The following is a 20,194-nucleotide window of genomic DNA, read 5'->3' as shown; positions in this document are numbered from 1 at the left end:
AAAGTTGAAGAACACCTCTCTGCCCTGCAATGTAACAGTTAAATCTGTTATTTCTGTATGTCAGAACACCTCTGAGTGTTTCACAGGGCTGGGCAACATGTCAAAAAATATGGGATAATGATCAATGTCAATATTTAATTTATATATGCTGCCAGTTTGCGTAGTATCCTGATAATGGCAAAGATCTGAAGAAACCAGATAATTCATTAATTACACTTAAGAATAAAGATGATTACATGTGCTAAAGTTGTCTATTAAACCTTTTTTAAAGCTCCTGTGAGGAGTTTTTTGCTGGTTATGAAACAGACTAAAATTAACACTGATGCCTCTATATGAGCTACAAAAGCAAAATGGGACCATCAGCGAGTATATACTGCAAGATCCTGAAGAAGACGCAGTCTGTTTTTGGGGATCTCCCAGCAGGATAAAAGGTTTTCTATAGCTACTTATTAATAAAAACATGTATACAAGTTATTTCAACACTATTACAATTTATATTCATTTAAAACACATTCAAAACACACAAATTACAGCCTACCACCTGTTTCACCATGTGGAGTTTGTAATTCTCCTAGCTACGGGTGCTGTATTTGAGCTCAGCCTATGGTAACGTTGACTTTTGTGAGGGTGCTGGCTGCACGAACGATCATGACAGCGCGTTGTCTGTGACGAAGCTTTAGCTAGATTTTAGGGCCATCTTCTGGGTAAGATACGTAACACAATAAAATACCTCCCACATGCATTTTATACTGGTTATTGATCGCACCGATATATAGGATGCAGCCCACTTTTTAGATGAAAAAAATGTATTAAAAGGTGAGGCAATTGGGCCTTTATTTACATTTTACGCAGAAAATTATTCATCGTGAGCGATATGTTTGACTGTTAAAAGCATTGACTGTATATAAAGTTGGACGATGCGTCTTCATCGACTCATTGTGCAAAAGTGAAGCCAAAATACCCCAGAGGCAGACTCTTTCATCTTGCAATGGTGACGTCATTTGGAGCCAGAGTTGCGCAGTAGAGATCAGTGGGTGGAGCTGCCGTAGCCACTTCCGCTAACCAAAACACACACTTAACTCATCGTAAAAAAAAAAACGGCCAAGATCCTGCACACCGGTATGTTTAACAGCAGAAGAGCTTCTTGTGTTGGTCTGAAGCAGACATTCACAGATATGGAAACTTCAATGACTGTAGTGATTGTTTAGTCTACTCTGCTTATCACGAACCGATCAGCTGCAGGAGCCGGATTTGTCAACAGAGCTATCAATCATGAGGTTACACCTCCTTTTTATAGCATCAAATGACTAATTAAAAGTAAACTTGTCAGAAAAATGAACACCACTATAAATCAGCATGATAAGAACTAACTATAATGACAGAAACCATGTTTGAGAAAAATGTATTGACGTGTATTTTGATTTTATAGTTTGACTCATGTCCCACCTGTTAACATGAAGGAGGCAGGCTTTATGACCTACACTGTAGCCAGTCAGCAGGGGGCGATAGAGAGGGTTTGGCTTCACTTTTAGGGAGCTGTCATGTCGTCATCTTTTTATACAGTCTATGGTTAAAAGCAAAAGCAAAGTGACGTCTTGTTAACACTTTTTGTCATCATCTTCGGAGGGTAACAGGAGTTCAACTTCAGTCACTTTCATTCCACTACCTTTTTTTCTCATAACAATCAGAAAACTGCAGACTAACTGGTTTTTGTCCCTATTTTACCTGTATTAAAGGATGTTTCTGTCCATATCCAGTAAAAATGTTTTACTTTTATTGCAATCCATATCAAGATTATTTAAATGCCCAGCCCTAGTATTTAATCATACTAACACAATGGCCACTTGTCAAAAGAGGAAGATACAAATTGTCAACTACTTTTTTGAAATGTCTTGTTTTGTCAGAAATGATTAACCATTAAAAAAGAAAGAGTTAATGGTGTAAAGCTGTGTTAAGATTACCTTTGGTTTCTGGGCACAGATCAACACAATAAGCTGGATGTGTTTGAGTTGCCGGCCAATCAGAAGCAAGTATTTTCTGCAGCGTGTTATAAATACAGTTTTGTTTTATCTGCAGTTTGGGAGGTAAGCTGCTGTAACAGCTCACAGATAAATCGTGCTTCTCTGATGAGCATTGTTAAATTTAATGTAATGCACCTACTGAATTTGATCTCACTACAAGTATTTAAAATAGTACTTATTAGAAATGCACTACATGGGCCCCATATTGAAATGTATAATTGACTGATAATTACTCTGCAATAAATTTGTAATGGTAGAATAATGAAATGAAAACAAAATGTACCTAGTATCTGCCGGTGAGTGTGACTGTTTAAAAGTGATGATTCATTCACTCCTAAACTGTATCTGTTTATTTATCAATGGTGTAATTTAATGTCTTTGTAATTTAATGTATTTGATCTGATATGAAGACAAATATATTGTAATTTATTTTAAGTTGTTATAATTACATTGAAATTTTAACTGACTGTGTCTCCTTTGGATCAATCACCCACCCATTACTTCCATATCAGTGCAGAAGATGCTGCACTGCCGGTCAAATGGTTAAGGCCCTATAGAAGAAGGTAGTGCTATGCAAAGGTCACACTAGTTACAACATAAAAAAATAAATAAAATTGAATTGAATTATGAATTGAATTGAATTATTATGACAGATCTTACAATAGTCATTACTACATTAAGGGTGGTTAAAATGGGTGAACCTCTCACTCTTATACCTTATTTTAATAAAAAAAATATTAACAATCAATACACTCCTCTTTACAGACAACCCCATCAAGGGTTTGACTGTGCCTTAAGTTCTCAATGGCATTATAATTAAAAACAGGAAGAGAGGGACCATAATCTCTTTGTGTATCTGCTTAAACCATGAATTTGAACCATGACTATTTGAATTATGTTCTGTAATGAGATCTAGAATGATAAGATTTAACAGTGTTTTAATTCTATCTAAAGCAGTGTAAAAGTGTGACAACCACACATACATGACCTCTTGATAAGACTTCTATGCTAGCTACCACATCTCTTTGGATAGCACCTGAAAAGTAAACAAAATCAAAGCTATTACCCTTCTCTTTTTAAATATTTTTTTTGATGATGAAAATACTAATTACAAAATATAATTTACAACAAAAACCTACCTAGTTTGTTGATTTTTTTTGTCCCAAAATAGTTTATGAAAAAACAAAGACAAAAGTTAAGTGTTGACTAAAATACAGTGACAGTGAAATTTTGGGGTAGTTTTTTAACAATAAACCAATAAAGTGAAGTTAAAGAAGCAGCGTCAGGAGGAGGAGTGAAAGGTGTTTTACACGTTAGCATGGTGCATGCATGGATTGTTCAAAATCTTTAACCCATGGATTAACCCCGCTTTCTCTCTTGGAGGACAGGATAATATTAATGATTAACAGGATAAATTGACCAATAGTGAGTTGTCTAGCATTTGACGCTTTGCTGCTGCATTCACTAACATGATGGAAAATAATAAAACAATTGAGCACTCTATTCCCTGCTCTGAATTATGGTTGCCAGATGGCGTTTTAAGAATACAAATCAAAGTTTATTGTTTTGCAGTTCAAGTGAAGTTATTCATTGTTAACTGAGTTTGTTTGCCGGTGGAAGAGACGTATTCATGTCTCGAGAATTTATTACTTGAATCTGTGTCCCAACTGCAAAACAAATTGCGTTTTAATGAACATCAGGAGTCTGTAGAAAGAGTAAATCCAAATGTATATAAATCAAAGATTTTAAGTTAAAAGCAGCTAGCTATCGACAATGAAAAATTAGGTTGTTGCGTTCGCCCTTATAAATATAGTTTTTACTTTTTCCCATACACCCTGAATGCAGCAGTAGCCCGGCACAGGGGACAGGACAACATGGCTGCTGCTGCGGGCCGATACTACGGAGAAGGCGGCAGAGCAACGAAAAGACAGAAAACCGAGGACGGAGGAATGACAACGGTGAGGGTTACCTTTCAGCCGGGAAATTTGGTGTTTTACGGTGCCAAAATATATTGCATTTCCTTTCTCTGAGAGCAGAAGCTAAATAGCTATCCGAAGCAAACCGATTCACATTAACGCCAGTTCGGTTAACGTTATGGGTTTAGCTAGAGCAACGTTTAATCGGCCACCGGCTTTCTGTTGTTTTCTTTAAATTACCATTAAAGTATTTATAACTTCCTTTTTTGAGTGTCGATAGAAAATATGTTGAAGTTCATTGTAAACGAAACAGCCTAGCATATAACTGGTCGTTTATTTTCAGGGCAGCGTTTAACGTTCACTTGAACGTCAGTACCGTTACTGACGCAAATCTCAATTTCAGTAACCGTTAACGTTATTTATTCAGTAACTAATTTAACTATGACGCTGATGTTTTCTCATTTGTAACCTTAACGGTCTGCTGCTCCATCCCCTTTACCCCGTTTTATGACAATCCAAGCATCCTGCTGTGTGTTTCAGGAGAGCTACGATGACCCCCATAAACCGCTGCCCTCCCCGGTGGTGCACATCAGGGGCCTGGTGGACGGTATCATGGAGGCAGACCTGGTGGAGGCCCTGCAGGAGTTTGGGGCTATTAGGTAAATACAGAGCTCCTAAATCTAAATATGCTCACTGTATTCACTGTTTGTTTTTGGCAGTGATGTGATTCTCATCCTACAGGTTTTGTGGGTTTAGATGTGTGGCCATTCAAACGAACCTCAGAAAGGCACTCGCAGGGAACACTGTATTGACACACTGTCATCTTATTAAACTGTTATGTCAGAAAGCATTTAAAGACTTCATAAATCCTGTAGAGAAAGAGTATTGCTTTAGTCTTCCATTCTCCAAATTCTTTGGAAACTATCCCGGCCTGATATATTGATTTTACACCAGCTACTAGTTGCCCACTTATTCACGCTGTGTTATACAGAGCTAATGACTGTGTGTGTGTGTGTGTGTGTGTATATGTACAGGACATGTAGTATATACTATCTTGTATCAAACTCTGTTGAGCGGCAGTTAACTCTTCAATATTATATATTATATTAAAGTATAGTTATATACTTTAATATAATATATATCTGTGATAGGCCAATATCAGACTCCATGTATGTAAAATGTATAGATGTATAAGAAGTGGACATAATAACCATGATGTCAGCCATTTGTTTGTGGACTCAAGTTTGTGATTTTGTCAGAAATGTGTAGTGGTTATAAATGACATCCGTGCTACACAGCTGCACTTTTATTTTATACAACATCACCATAACAAGGTCCATATTTAAAGTCACACCTTAAACAAGGTCCTAATCCTATGACTAGTAAATCACAAGAAACCCTGCTTTATTGTATATTTAACTCTAAATGGGACAATTATTTACGAAATGAACATCAAAATGAACCACTGATTATTACCTTAAACTCATTAGAAAAGCTATTTTTAAGCATTTCGTGTTGCCCTCTACTGGCCATTAGGAAGAGTGCAGGTTCATTGCTTCTCACTTTTGCTTTACTTTTCAAACCAAGAGGCTTTGTCCACTTCTTTCACTCAATGGATGCGAGTATAAAAAGCTTGTTTAAGGCTAGCTTAAAAGCAACTTTTTAAATATTCATTTGGCTCTTAATGAATGAAACATTATCTGCTTGAAATATTCATTTACAGTTATGTGGTAATGATGCCCAAGAAGCGCCAGGCCCTGGTGGAGTACGAGGACATGAACGGCTCCTGTAATGCTGTAAATTATGCGGCAGAGAACCAGGTTTACATCGCAGGCCACCCGGCCTTCATTAATTATTCCACCAGCCAGAAGATCTCCCGGCCAGGAGACTCTGACGACACCCGGAGTGTCAACAATGTGCTGCTGCTCACGATTATAAACCCCATCTATCCCATCACCACGGTAACGTAACTGTTACATTTCCCTTGCATGCTGTGATGAAGTAGTGTTTTGAAGAAGATACATAACAATTAGTACAGTTTTATGTTAAATGGTGCTTTCTCCATAAATACTGAAGCCTACAGGCCTAATCTTCAGCATGGCTTTAGCATGCAAATAATATGCATCTATTCATATACATACTTTACACAGCTAGTGTAAAGCTGCATGTCCCTGGCTCAAAACAAGCCTGATCTATGCTGAAGACACGACAGTGAAGTAACATTTCTGTTCTTGTGTGGCATTGAGGAGATATTTTTTATGACTAACAGGATTTGTTTAAGTGTACGATCAGTTATTTGATCTAAGCTAATGAGATAATGGATTGAAACTTCCCCAAATCCAATTAGTACAGAGCTTCTATTGTTAAACTTTGATCCCATTCAACTCCGGCTGCTGAAAAAAATACTAACGCAATGGGTGTGTGACTTCTAAACAGGGCTTTTATGAAGTAGTATTGTAACGCAACAAATGAATGTAGTAACTTCTAGTTAATGATGTGCTTGCTCGGTTTTGGAAGCAATTTTTGTCAATTATTTTATCAATTCCTTCCACTTCTGTTCTTCTGATTTTTGCTTTAGAAAGGCTCATGAAAAAGTCACCATATGGAGCTATGATTGGACAATTGCAGTTGAAAGTTGAAGTTCAATGGAGTGTCAATTCTTCTTATTCCAAAATTAAAGAGCTAGACATTTTAATTGGGGTAACACTCAGTAAAGCAGTATATATTTGTGTTTGGTCATGTGTGATATTTTTTAAAATGACGTGTGCTTTCTCATTAAATATGCTTACAATATCAGATCGTTATGAACATCTCTGTGTGCCTCTGCAGGATGTGCTCTACACCATTTGTAACAACTGTGGTCCTGTACAGAGGATCGTCATCTTCAGAAAGAATGGGGTTCAGGCCATGGTCGAATATCCTTTCAATATTTTTTGACTACTTTCTCTTTGGTGATGTACCTTTACAATTGCATAGACTTATAGTGTGATATTTTAATGTTTATTTATAGTTGAGCGATATCGGGATAATTAGACCTCACCTTAACTCATTGCTGCTACATTTGATTCAGTCCAGAGTGCCCAGAGGGCCAAAGCCTCTCTGAATGGGGCAGATATCTATTCTGGTTGCTGCACGCTTAAGATTGAATATGCCAAGGTAAGTGTATGACTGGATCTTATCAAGCTATGTACCTGTTTATTGAAAATTGGAACTTAATGGGGGGAAACTAGTTTTGATTTCTGCAATTCAATCCCCTCCACAGCCAGCACGCCTTAATGTCTTCAAGAATGACCAGGACACGTGGGACTACACAAACCCTAACCTCAGTGGACAAGGTAACCTGCAGCCCCCGATCCTTCCTTCCCCCTTTTTCTTCCTCTCTTCCTCTCATGCCACTGTATGGGATGTTCAGGGTTCTCTGCCTCCGGGGGTATTGCCTTTGATCACACATGAATGTTCACCATGCTGCTCAGAGGCAGTAGTCCTGCGATGCCTTCACAATCTTCATGCATTTTCTCGGCACACAGCAGGCTCAAAGTAAGGGCATGAGGAGCAACCTCAAGGGCAGCCGACCTTAATTACAGGCTCATGCATGTGAAACGCCCACTGCACCCGTCACAGAAGCACATACAGGAGCATCATACCTCACATAGGTTCACATTCCCCGTAGAGCATGTCACAGCTGCACAGCCTCACATCCCCGCTTACTCTAGTCTAGTGAACACACAGAGACTATGACACCTGTTCGCATTCTTGCACACATAGTGGAGATTTTATTAAAGCTTAAATTAGACTATGCACGAGCCAGTTATTGTGACCACTAGGCACACTGGAGGTTAAAGGTCCCATGAAACGACACCTGTGGTCCTAAAACTGTCTGAGGCTTTGAATGGACTGTACAAGTACTTTTGAATTGTTGGACTTTACAATGGATGGGGGGGGGGGGCTGTTTTTTTGGTAGGAGGAGCTTAATCATTAGAATAAACACCGTCAGTCACAGCTGTGTTGTTGGGTGTTTAATTCTCAAAAGAGACAGTAGCTGCTGATATTGGATAATCTCAGTATGTGCTAAAAAAAATTATTTGATTGATGATTTTGCATACACCGCAAGTTTATGGTGAGCTATTAAAAAAAAATCACGCTTAATGGAAGGGCAGGTGATCTTGCAAAATATTTGTTTTTGTAATTTAATTTTTACAATCAATCAATCAATCAATCAATCAATCAATCAATCAATCGATCGATCAGTATCAATATTTATTATAACATTTATTATTTCTGCAGGTATGAGGAGTTTCCTAAAAATAACAGAGGCCTAAAAAACAGGTTGCTAGTAAAACATTAGAATGTACTTTATCGACATCCACTGAGGTTGTCTATCACACATTTTTAAGGATGTATTATTTCTGAAATTAAAAAAGACGTAAAGGAGGGGCTGTGAGCCGAGCTGCTGCTAACAACATGTCTCAGTCTTTAGGTGAGGATTGCTTCAGGATTTAGTTCACAAGGTTGTTACAGGAGGCTGAATGTCCTCAGAGGTCACCTCCTGTCCAAAATAAACACACAGTGATTAAAACCGGAGTAAATCACCAGTAAAACCGATTCACATTAATAACGTATCGCTCCAAAGCCCATTTGTGGTGTGGCAGGGGCTGCAAACTGAGCTGCAGCTTACTTAGCTCAGCTAGTTTCTCTGATGCCTTAAAGACGTCCAATTACATAAATTCTACTTTGTTAAATTATATAGGTAGAAACTTGATCTAGTATCAAGATTGTTTTTTTGCACAGTTGTACCAAAGAATGTAAAGGTGGCACTTTAGTTAAATTATGGTGTACGTTTTTTGATGGTGGAACAACAGTTCCAGGACGCAGACATTCTGCATTTCATGGGACCTTTAATGTAAAACATAAATTACAAAAACACTTCTAGAGTCATTTACAGTTTTGATCTTTCATGTCAGTATTTGGAGTGACAAATAAGACTCACTGATGAACCACATAATGCTAACAGAGGTTTTCAGAAACAGGGATTACATCACTAAATAAATAGTAATAGCCTCATGGAGAAGACGACCTGCAGTGCTTATTATTACATATTTTGCTTTGATTCTTTGTGTTCAGCAACAGACTATTGCTGTGATTTTAAACTTGAATACAGACGAATACTTGACTTTTGTGTATACTTATGGAGGACATTTTTTATTTTTTTAGCCATAAACTGTAAATGATGTAGTTGTTTCTCTTGTACACGACCAGGAGCACAACATGTACATTTCATACAGGTGTCTACATCTTGCTTGATACTCTTAAGTTTGTGCTGCCTTACGATCCAGAGGTACTCCTTGTGTCCTCACTGTGCAAACTCATACAGGCTCACCTCAACCTCTAAGCAGACACAGTGGCTTCTACAGCTACAATATAACAGCAACCACAGCCACAGCTATTGTAATCTGCTCTGTGGCACACATCGGACACAGTGGGGCAAAAACACTGGAACACAACCTCAACTCAGTACTTCCTTATTCCAAGTCCATCATCACCTCTCTCTCTCTCCACCACCTGACATGGGACTCATTTTACTTTTGGTGGAGCACAGTAGCTGCCATTTCAGTTTTGAGGGACAGAAATACTCCAAGGCCACTCGAACAGACACCTCGCATATCCGCCACAGACTGACGTTGATACATTGATAGAAGCATCTACCACCAAGTACAGCACATCTCATCTGCAGAGCCCCGAGGAGACACAACACATTGATGATGAGGGCGGGAATCAGATGTGTGGTCGTTGCGGCCACACCTAGCCCTTGGGATGTGCCTGCCATAACACAACCACAGGGAGGAACAGAGGAGTTTTCAGACACACTCAGCCCGGCCAGGGAACAGACGATACCACATACTGGGGCAGTAAACAAAAACGAGGCCATGAAAACACAACGAGCTGAACATCCACGGCAACACACAGCTGAACCGCCATGACAGCACATCGTCACGCAGATATTCCAGATGACTTATTGTCAAGCACTAGATGCCTTTTCACTTTGCAAGTGGCCATAAACCAAATAAGCAAGCATCATGTGAGCGTCCATTTTTACATGAGAAGAAAATCCATGGGGGGGCCTATGAAGACACAAGCATCAAACACCTATCAAGCATACAAGCACAGAGGCAGATTAAAATCCTTTTTTCTAAAGCTTTCTACATTTATGGACTGGTGTTCTGTATTTTCCCTGTACCTTCTTCCCATTTCCCTCCTCCTCTCTGTGCTGTTCTTGTGTTGTTTCATTTTTACCTTTTTTTTTTGCACTGGCCCATAGTGACGCCTCTAACGCCTCCCGTGTGATGCAGGTTTGGCTCAGTGTGTCTGTGGACAGACAGCCCACTCTCAAACGGGGCAAATGTCCTGCTTTGTGGTCAGAGCACGGTAAGCTGGAAATGAGCCTCTTATACCAACTTTCAAAACAAACCAGCAGCAAGTCAAAAACCGAACATGGATGTGTGGATGTACTTTTCTCTCTGGTGGTGGGGATTCAAAGAAGGAAAGAAGGAAGAAAAGACTGAAGAGGGAGAATGAGTTGAGGCTGGAGTCAAGAGGTTGGCGGGTAGCATCGTTGCTGAAGACTGCCCCCTACCTGCCCACTGTGTCCCATGCTCCGTGTGTGGTGCTGTAAGTACTTGAAAGAAATGAATGAATAATCTGACATGATGGTTGTGAAACTAAAAACAACATGACTGTTGTTGTCTTAAATTATTGAGCTATTATGCTGTAATATTTTATTGGCCCAAAGTAACACCAGCAAACTACAGACCTCAACAATGTTACAAACAAATTCAATTTAATTCAATTTATTTATCTGTTAGGAACTTCATTTGTGTAAAGGCATCAGTGCATATACAGTTCACATACACAACAACATACCGCACACATATCACAAGCAACTTCTATAGAGAGTGGCTTTGAATCCTTCTATTCAAAATTAACCGTTTAAATATTCTCATTAGCTATTTAAAGCCGTCAATATGTCGATGGTTTCAATACGTTGGTTACCAAGCAAGCTGTTATATACTTATATTTAGGGAAAACACAACCACTTTCAGGGGAGCGTTGAACTTGGATTCAGTCATTGCGAAAACATATTTACTTGTTGCCATGCATTCACACTCGGCATATAAACATCTGGCCAGCTAGTCAGCTACTCTAAGATTAGCTGGTTAATTTGGGGGTGACTGTGAGGTTAATAGTATGAAAGTAACACCTGGTCCACACTGCACGCCTGAGCAGTGCATATTGGTTGTGGCACCTCTTGCTTTTCATGTAGGCGTGCATGAAAACAGGTAAGAGCAGCCCCAGCCCATGAGAGCAGCCCTGCCACAGATTCAAACATGTAGAGAATAGGTGGCTTGTCTAATTTATGTGGGACTCAGGCGTGCAGTGTGTCGCTTGAGTAAGGTTGCATTGAAACTAAGAGGAAGGATTTATTTCTGTTATTTGTAGTGTTGAAGAGAAAAATCATATTTTTTACATTCAGATCGTATTTATATAATGCAAAATTCTATGCAGAATGGGTTGTGAAAGTGTCGCTAGTAATTAAAGTACCTATGTTTCTCCTATTTACACGTCTTTAGTGCAACATTCATTAAGCAATCTCCAATTCAATCACATAATAATCAGCCACTAATTTTCTGTTACAGTGCAATCATAGATAATATAATCATCAACCATTGGTTTGTTGAATAATGTTATGAGTTTTGCATTTTGCCCGATGCCATCTTGTTTTTATGGAGCCTGAAGTGGCCACTTGGGCTTAGGGGGATGATGCTAAGTTATTCACTAATTCTTGTGTTAGCTTGGTAGGAAAGATGCATCCATTACCTCATGGTAACTGTGACCTGAGTGTCTTCAAATACAACTGAACACAGAACAAGGCATAGCAACTTGTCAATCACAAAGCAACCCTGTTTTATCAACTATTTTACTGTAAATGGGACCAACATTTATAAACCGAACATCGTGCTGTGTTGAAGAAGTCTTGAAACTAGAGATTGAGAACATAAACTCATTAGGAAAATGTTAATTTAGGTAAATAAAGTCAGACTTTTACCTGCTGGCAATTCAAAAAGATGCAAGTTTCCACATTAGCTTCTCCTTCCAGACCCGGAGGCTACATCCACCTTTTACAGTCTCTGAGTGCGGTTCATTGCACTGTCCATGGTGTTTAATACACAATCTTCCAGCTTTTATATCACTCTGTGTACCTGCAGTCTCTATGCATATCATAAATATTCTGACAGATAAATGTTTTGGTTGCAGTCAAGGTACTATTTTGATATAAATCTATTTAATATGAAAGATGCAAAATATGTTTTTAATAATGAGCTTATTGTAACTGAAACGTGGACATAAGTTTGGGTTTGGGGGATACTTTGCTGACAGGCCACTGTCACGTTTCTTAGCAGGGCTACCTGCTCCCGAATTAGTGCAAACTGAGAAGTTGATGATCACAAGAAAGATAATAATTATTATTAATTATTATTAATTATTATTATTATTATTATTATATTATTCTGAGACAAAAAAAGAAAATTCACAGGGGGGTTCTTAGATCTGGTTGAAATCTAGTTTTATTTTCTATCTGTACTTTATTTAACAGTAATTAAAGTCTACAATACAGTATGTACACAGTGTGAGCTAATACAGTTGGTTATTGTAAAAAATGAGAACAGTAAAAGCTGTCTTCATAATAAGTTCCTAGACTAGGTTGTGGATGTGCTAAAGCAAACTGCATCACCTCTGGGTTTGTGCAATGGACCATGGAGTATGTCAGTACTTACTTCTTTGTCAATGAATTTAAGCTGGTCTACAATTGAGTTGAAATTAGTCCTCTCACAATGTACTCTAGTCAGATGCCTGATGTTCATACACCTCTGATGTTACTCTCTGTCTTCCCCTGGTTTGTAATAACTGTATAGTTCTCATAGTTTTCAATAAAACATGTTAAACTGCAGTTGCTGCTTATAACACTGATGCCTAATTTCTCTTTGATCTCCTTGAATGTTTAATTTCAATATATTTGTCCAGGATGTAAAGTAATGTGTTTATACATTGAGACATTTTTTAATGTTATTTGGATTTGACATGTGTATATGTGTACCTGCACAGATGCTGATGGGGAAGGCAATTGGAACAATTCACAAGGTGTGTGTGTGTTTGTACTAGGATGGCTGATAAAGGAGGTGTTTTACAACATGTTTGATATCACTGTTTAAAATCTCCATTATGTCACAATTAACAAAACAGAGCTTGCAGAGAGTTTTTTAACACTTAAGATGTCAGGCCCCTCTGTTGCATGCCAATCACAAGCTCGTTCCTTAGCATGTAGAAGCCCATGTAAGTGTCCTGTTCGAGACCTTTAGCATGGAAGCAGCTTTATAGGCAACTCTCATTTTACCATTTTAGATCCCAATGCCAACCCCAACAAACGCCAGAGGCAGCCTGCTCTTCTGGGAGACCACCCACCAGACTATGGTAAATACCTGATAAAGAAATATGACTGATGTTACGAAGAAAGTATCATAATCCTCCACTGTACCAGAACCTTGAAAGCTTTTTCCTCTTATTAAGGTGGCCCACAAGGAGGTTATCATGGCTACAATGACGACAGCTACGGTCCTCCCCCTCCCCACCGCATGGGGCCAGGTATGGGTGGGCGTGGTCGTGGTAGCCAACGCTATGGCCCTGGATACGGACCACCACCCCCTGAGTATGGGCCTCACGCTGACTCACCGGTTCTAATGGTTTATGGCCTTGAGCCTGCGAAGATCAACGCTGACAAGGTGTTCAACATCTTCTGCCTCTACGGAAACGTAGAGAGGGTGAGTGAACTGATGCAAACGAAATATGATCCGTCTGTTAGAAAATCTGTGAATGCAATTTTTCACTATTTTTATCATTCCATACGAAATATTATTAATACAATAAAGCTACCTACTAAAATTACGATTCTAATCATCAGTCAAGAAGAACTTTTTCTTCCAATCTCAAATCCAATGTCAAATCTGCTCTCCTGTTTTTCAAATGTGTCATTGTCCACAGAGCAATACAGGAGCAGCAGCATCTCAACTCCATAAACCAAGTCTCAAAAAGATCATTCAGTGTTCACTGTTGATTAAAACCATCAACAACAATGAATAAAGTGATTTCACATAATAAAACAGTATGAGTATGCAGAGTATGCATCTCCAACGCTTTTCAGCCAACGCATGAAGTCAGGTGGTGCTGTGAGCTGAGTTGCCGTTATCTTGAATAGCTAAACCAGATTCCTCTGACAATGTTCAGAGTTGGGATCAGTCCAAGAGAATAATTGACCCTTCGCTAAGCCCCTCCCTAAAACGGCCACTGTCCAATCCTATGTTAACAACCGTATCTAGGCGTGGGTGGCCTGTCAAGCTTTCAGAACAAGGAGAAATGCTGAAACGGTGTGCATATGGAATCTGCAAGTCTGACAGCAGATATCCTCAAAGTTCAGAGGGGGGTTCATATTTTTAGCTTTTCTGAAGCCAAAAACTCGAGAGGAGAGATGTCGGACATGGGTTAAAAACTGTGGAAGACGGTCAACTGGTCTCTGCCTGCGATCCTGTCTGGCCTTCCCTACCACCACCGATGATATCGGCACAGCCTTTATTTTACCACCCCTTGGTTTGTGCCATTGTTGTGGCAAACTTTCCTGTTGTGCCTTTAGGAGTGTTTGGATCAGGCCATCACGATATGCGAGCAATATCCTGACGTGCTTCAAACAAAATGAAAAAGTGGGATCATTTAGTTTTGCTAGCAATGGGCTAAAACATATTAGATTATGACAGTTACAGGGAGTCATAACTAAACATTAGCTTAGATATAACAATATATGGACTTACCCTGTGGTGCAAGAACATTGTTGTTCCTGTATATGATTGTCCTTAACATGAATTGTCGTGAGGTGCCCAATGCTTCATTGGGACCGGTGAGCTTTTGACTTGATGTTTAACTCCCCTTCATTCTCAACACTCCGCTGACGGATTATATTCAGGATGTAGCTTTCAAATGTGTATTGTCATCCTTTCTGTCGACTTCTCTCTGATATTTGGGAACTATTTTCCAGAAAGTTGCTTGTTGAAAACTATAATATTTACATGCCTGTGTGAAGCTTAACAGGCGTAGCAACAGTAACCAAGGGGAGCGGGAAAGAAGGGTCAGTTGTAAGTTTCTTGCTCTTGTTTTTGTGTGAATAATCTGGTTGTTTCCTCCTTCAGATTAAGTTCATGAAGAGTAAGCCTGGAGCAGCGATGGTGGAGATGGGAGACTGTTACTCTGTGGACAGGGCGATCACTCACCTCAACAACAACTTCCTTTTTGGACAGAAGCTCAATGTGTGGTAAGAGCAGCTTTCCAAGCTATTAAAAAGCATTAGCATAGTTTTCTTTAGGAAAATGTTGCAGAGTGCAGAATTAGGAATTCAAAACTAAGACTTTGTCTCTTTCCTTGTCAGTGTGTCCAAGCAGCAGGCTATTGTGCCAGGACAGTGCTATCAGTTAGAGGACAACACCAGCAGCTTCAAAGATTTCCACGGATCCCGCAACAACCGCTTCACCTCCCCAGAGCAGGCAGCCAAGAACAGAATCCAGCACCCCAGCAACGTCCTTCACTTCTTCAACGCACAGCCCGACATCTCTGTAGAGATTTTTAACCAGGTGAGAAAAGCCACCAGGTTTCTATCTGAAGCATAGGTTCATCAGGGAGCACCACCTCAAATGCTGAAACCGCTCCCCTTTTCCTTCTAGGTCTGTGATGAACTGGGAATAAAGAACCCTGCAAGTGTGAAACTTTTCACTGGAAAGAGTGAGTAATGAGTTATAGCCTGGTATAGTATTAATAATGATCTGAAACCTATTCACATCTCTGTTTAGTTCACTGCATTAAAGGGCAATTCTATTTTTAAACCGGTGCCCTATTTCTTCTTAGTTTGGGGTTTATGTGATACATTTCCACAGAAACGTTTGGGAATTTTTTCACTAGATTGATTCAGTTAGCAGCCTGGGATGGGCTGTAATGTTGGTACCTTTTTGGACAACACGCTCGATCAAAGTACGTCTGCTTAAAGGGCCAGTTTGCCAATTTTTAAACCTCAGGGAGCTAATGCCATTATGGAAGGTAAAAAAAAATGCAAATTCGCTCTGTGCCTTTGGAGGATGTTATCCGCTTCTCCAATGGGCCCAGGAAAACCTCCGACAGACTACGTAAAGTGTGTCATCTGGCAGAGTGCAGGGAGCTTGCTCAACTACACTCAATCTAGGACTCAAATGTCTGCAGTGTTTAGTTGAAAAATACTATAAATGTGATCATTTGTTCCGTGAGGTGCCTTGAAACGCTGCCTGCACTCCTGTTTTTTGTGTTACACAGTTACTGTCAGATATTGTCAGTAAATGTTTAAAACACTGAAGTAAGACAATTACACAAACAGACTAACTGATCAAGGCAGCTTAAGACCAGAAACTCCTGTGTAGATTCTCCTCACACTGAGGGTAAAATAAGGTTTTTGCCAGTGGAGACTGTTGGCAGCGTTGTTGTTATTATTGTTTAAAAAAAGCATCTTAGTTTAACATAAAGCTCATCTCTGTATGGATCTTCTCTGTGATGCAGTTAGACACTTAATGTGCGTTCACACCGAACGCGAAGCAAATATTCGCCTTGCGTTACTCGCTCGAGTTTGACCGCCGGATCAAAATTTGCATTTAATTAACAGCCGAATATTCGGCCTTCGCTTCCGGAGTGGAGGAGTGGAAGCGGGGCTTGTCTCCATGGTTACCAATGGCATCAGGAGAATCTCAAGGTTGATCAGCTTTCACTACACCACTTGACACAAATTTGCGCCGGACCGCGTGTATGGTGTGACGCGAATTTGTGTCAATTCGTGTCTACTCGCGTCATTGCCTTAACTTTGTATGGAATATCATCGCAGATTCGCGTCTATTTGCATTCGGTGTGAACGCACAGTTAGAACAACAAAATGAGCCTGTCAGTGGAAAAAACAAGCACTTTCAGGGAAAGAACTTAGATCGGGCGAATGACCCAAAGATTACATCGCAGCCATTACAGCCTGTCATTAAGCTGCTGGCTGAAGAAATTTACTGAAGCATCTCCAAGTTTTTGTTTTTTAGACCATTTAGAGCTCAGGTTTTAAACTACAACAATGTCCCTTTGTCAAAGTATGATTTGTAATATAGTAATGTAATCATTGATCATGTGTGGTACTCAAGGTGAGCGAAGTTCCTCAGGCCTTCTGGAGTGGGAGTCCATCAATGATGCCATGGAGGCTCTAGCTTTGATGAACCATTACCAGATGAAAAACCCCAGTAAGTTCTCATTTCTCTGATTTTGTTCACTTTATTAAATAGATAAATTGTACATTTTAAGCTTACAAACTGTCTTTTAGCTGTATCTATAAAATGCACATATTTTCCTCTTCTCTATTCTCCTTCAGGTGGGCCTTACCCGTACACACTGAAGCTGTGTTTCTCAACCACACACCATGCCAACTGAAACTCTCCTCTCAAACTATTTGTAAAATTTAGTGTCTTTGCATAGAAAATACTGTAGCTATGTTGTCACAGTACATTAAGACATTCAATCAGTATTGACAGAAACTAGGATTAATGCTGTTAAGAATATGTTACATAACTATGACTTTGTATGATTTATAACTTTTACCATGTTCTCAATCAGATGTTTTTATTTTATGTTCACAACACTAGATTTGATTATGACATGTCAACGTGGACCTCGGTGTTTGTTTCTTAAATCAAGTGAGCAGTAACTGTAATGTCACTACTAATGTAAGCAGGGTTCACATGTTCAGAGATGGTTTGTTTCTTCACTCCTAACAAGGAAACATCCATGTTCATTCATTGAAAAATAAAGAATACATTTATTGGCAAGTTCCTACAAAGAGAAGCAGCTGTAGTTCTCTGGATGAAAGAGTCAAATTGACACCTCTGTGCTTGCTCTGAAGTGGTTGTGTTGTTGTCCAGGCTAAAGAAGATTATCACTATAAAGGTCAAAGGATGGTATTCGTGAAGAAGAATGTTATTTTATTCATTTATTTAATTATTATTCAGATTATTTTTTGGCTTTTTAGTTGATAGGACAGCTGAGGTGAGACAGGAAATGTGGGGAGGAGTGTGTGGGGGAAGACATGCACGAAATGATCGGCAGATCAGGAGTATAGCCTGCGATCACAATGCGTCGAGATCTGTAGCCTCTGTATATGGGGTGCCTGCTCTACCAGTTGAGCCAAACCAGCGCCCCGAAGATGGTTATTTTTCAATGTTAAGTTGACAGTTTTTAGTGAACATTACTCTGGCAGTAGCGGTAACTTCTCAGTTTTCTTAAAGTTGCACTTGGCTGCATTAGGAGCAGACGAAGCTTGGATCAGACTGAAGCCTCTGCATATGTAGCCCCTGTAATTACATGTACTCAGACACCTCATTCCTTTATTACAACCAGAATACACCACTGGAGATGAAGTACGTGTACCTGCTGACCTAACTCTCCATGGATAGATAGAGACATTAACTATATGGAAGGAAAGTATCACTATAAGGGATAACCGCTTGAATATATGGAATTAAAGGTTGAATATATAGAATGAACATTTGAATATATGGAATAAATTCTTCAGTATAAATGGAATAAAAGTTTCAATACATGGAATAAAAGGTTGTATATATGGAATAAAGCCTGAGAAAACTGAATGAAATTTGACATCACTACACTAATGGTATATTTTCCCGATGTGTAATATTAATATCTACAGACATGCATATTACACATATTTATAGAGACAACCAAACACTTTTTTTTTTGTTAAGATTAGGGAACATGCAAAATAGCTTGTGCTAATTCCAGCATATTGCTGATAGGTTGATCAATGTGCACTGTCCTAATTCAATAAATAAAATAAAATATCCTTGGGGAGAATTTACAAAAAATCTATATTCTGAAGTATGTAATAGATTATACATCAGGAATATGATGTTATACAAACTACAAAAGGGGTATTAAGTTCAAAAACAAAGACCATCATTCAAAACAAAGATTATAAAAGTCATTCAGTCACAAGCAAAACTGCTTAAAAAAACAGTTAAAGGAGGGCTTACTATTTCTCCACTTGCTACAATGAATATGATATTTATCCATAAGTAAAATTACATTTATCATGTCAGAGACATATGAAGAGACAACCAAACGCTAGCCCAATCACTTTGATGACAAGGACGTAAGTATGGATTATAGATTTGATTCTATATTCTCATATCTCTATTTATATATTTTCATTTTTATTCCACGTTTTCAGACTTTCATTACATATATTTTATTTATATTCAATATATTTTATATATTCAAACTGTACTATCAATTCAAACCTCAATCCATGTAGATAACTTTAATGCTTTCATTATTCCATGAATATAGCATATCTATCTGCCTTGTAAACAAACTTCACTGGCCATGAGATGACGCTGCTGACCCTCAGAAGTTAACCAAGTCAAGCCTTTTTGTTTTAATCAAGTCTGTCAGAGAGTGTAGCTTTCCTTTGGTCTACTGTGAGAACTTTAAAGAACACAGCCTAATCCTCCTGAACATGAGGTAAAAATGTTCTTCCTAAACCAGTTGTATCATTTAATCAGTGTTAGCTGACAAGAAAATTTTAATAATCACAACTTTCCGGCCACTCTTAAGCTATTACATAAATATAATGTTAATTGTACGGAAGCCCTTAGTGGACATGCATCCATACATTTTGTTTACCCTGTTTTCCTGTGACAAGTTATTTCTCGTCATTTTCTCAAGATCTCGATTCCGTTTTCTCGTTATCTCAGGAAAACAACTCTTCTGGTTTTGCCATTATATTGGATTAATTTGGCCTATTATCTCGAGATAACAAAGCTTGTTTTCTCGTTATAACGGGATCGTTTTCTGGCGATCTAGAAAACAAAAGAACAGGCTGGTAACTGTGATTACAGACCAGTATGTGCCATGCTGCTGTCACACTACACTACACTACACTGCCCACACTGAGGTAAGTTAAGCCTGTTTCTATGTTCGTTTTGTGCTTTAGCAACCCTGAAGATACGAGTTATGATCATCTGACGTTATGGTGATGCCGCGTTATCTCAAGATAACGTAATAAATAAGTCCAGATCTCGAGAAAACAACCAGAAA

General features: G+C 38.9%; 1 protein-coding gene across 1 annotated transcript; it reads left to right on the top strand.

The window, feature by feature from the left end:
- Positions 1–3,887: 3,887 nt before the first annotated feature.
- Positions 3,888–18,704, top strand: hnrnpl (heterogeneous nuclear ribonucleoprotein L). The gene is made up of 14 exons (XM_069672293.1): positions 3,888–3,979; positions 4,478–4,596; positions 5,661–5,898; positions 6,767–6,854; positions 6,999–7,093; positions 7,200–7,272; positions 13,097–13,132; positions 13,394–13,462; positions 13,559–13,809; positions 15,226–15,347; positions 15,462–15,663; positions 15,754–15,811; positions 17,230–17,325; positions 17,454–18,704. The coding sequence occupies exons 1-14, from the start codon at positions 3,896–3,898 to the stop codon at positions 17,510–17,512; spliced, it is 1,590 nt and encodes a 529-aa protein (XP_069528394.1). The 5' UTR covers positions 3,888–3,895; the 3' UTR covers positions 17,513–18,704.
- Positions 18,705–20,194: the final 1,490 nt, after the last annotated feature.

This window comes from Semicossyphus pulcher, unplaced genomic scaffold (genome assembly GCF_022749685.1).
Source record: "Semicossyphus pulcher isolate SPU_LCO1_2020_fin unplaced genomic scaffold, fSemPul1.0.p SCAF_10, whole genome shotgun sequence".
NCBI classification, from domain to species: Eukaryota; Metazoa; Chordata; class Actinopteri; order Labriformes; family Labridae; genus Semicossyphus; species Semicossyphus pulcher.
Note: the sequence above shows the minus strand (reverse complement) of the source record. Positions and strands in the feature narration are given on the sequence as shown.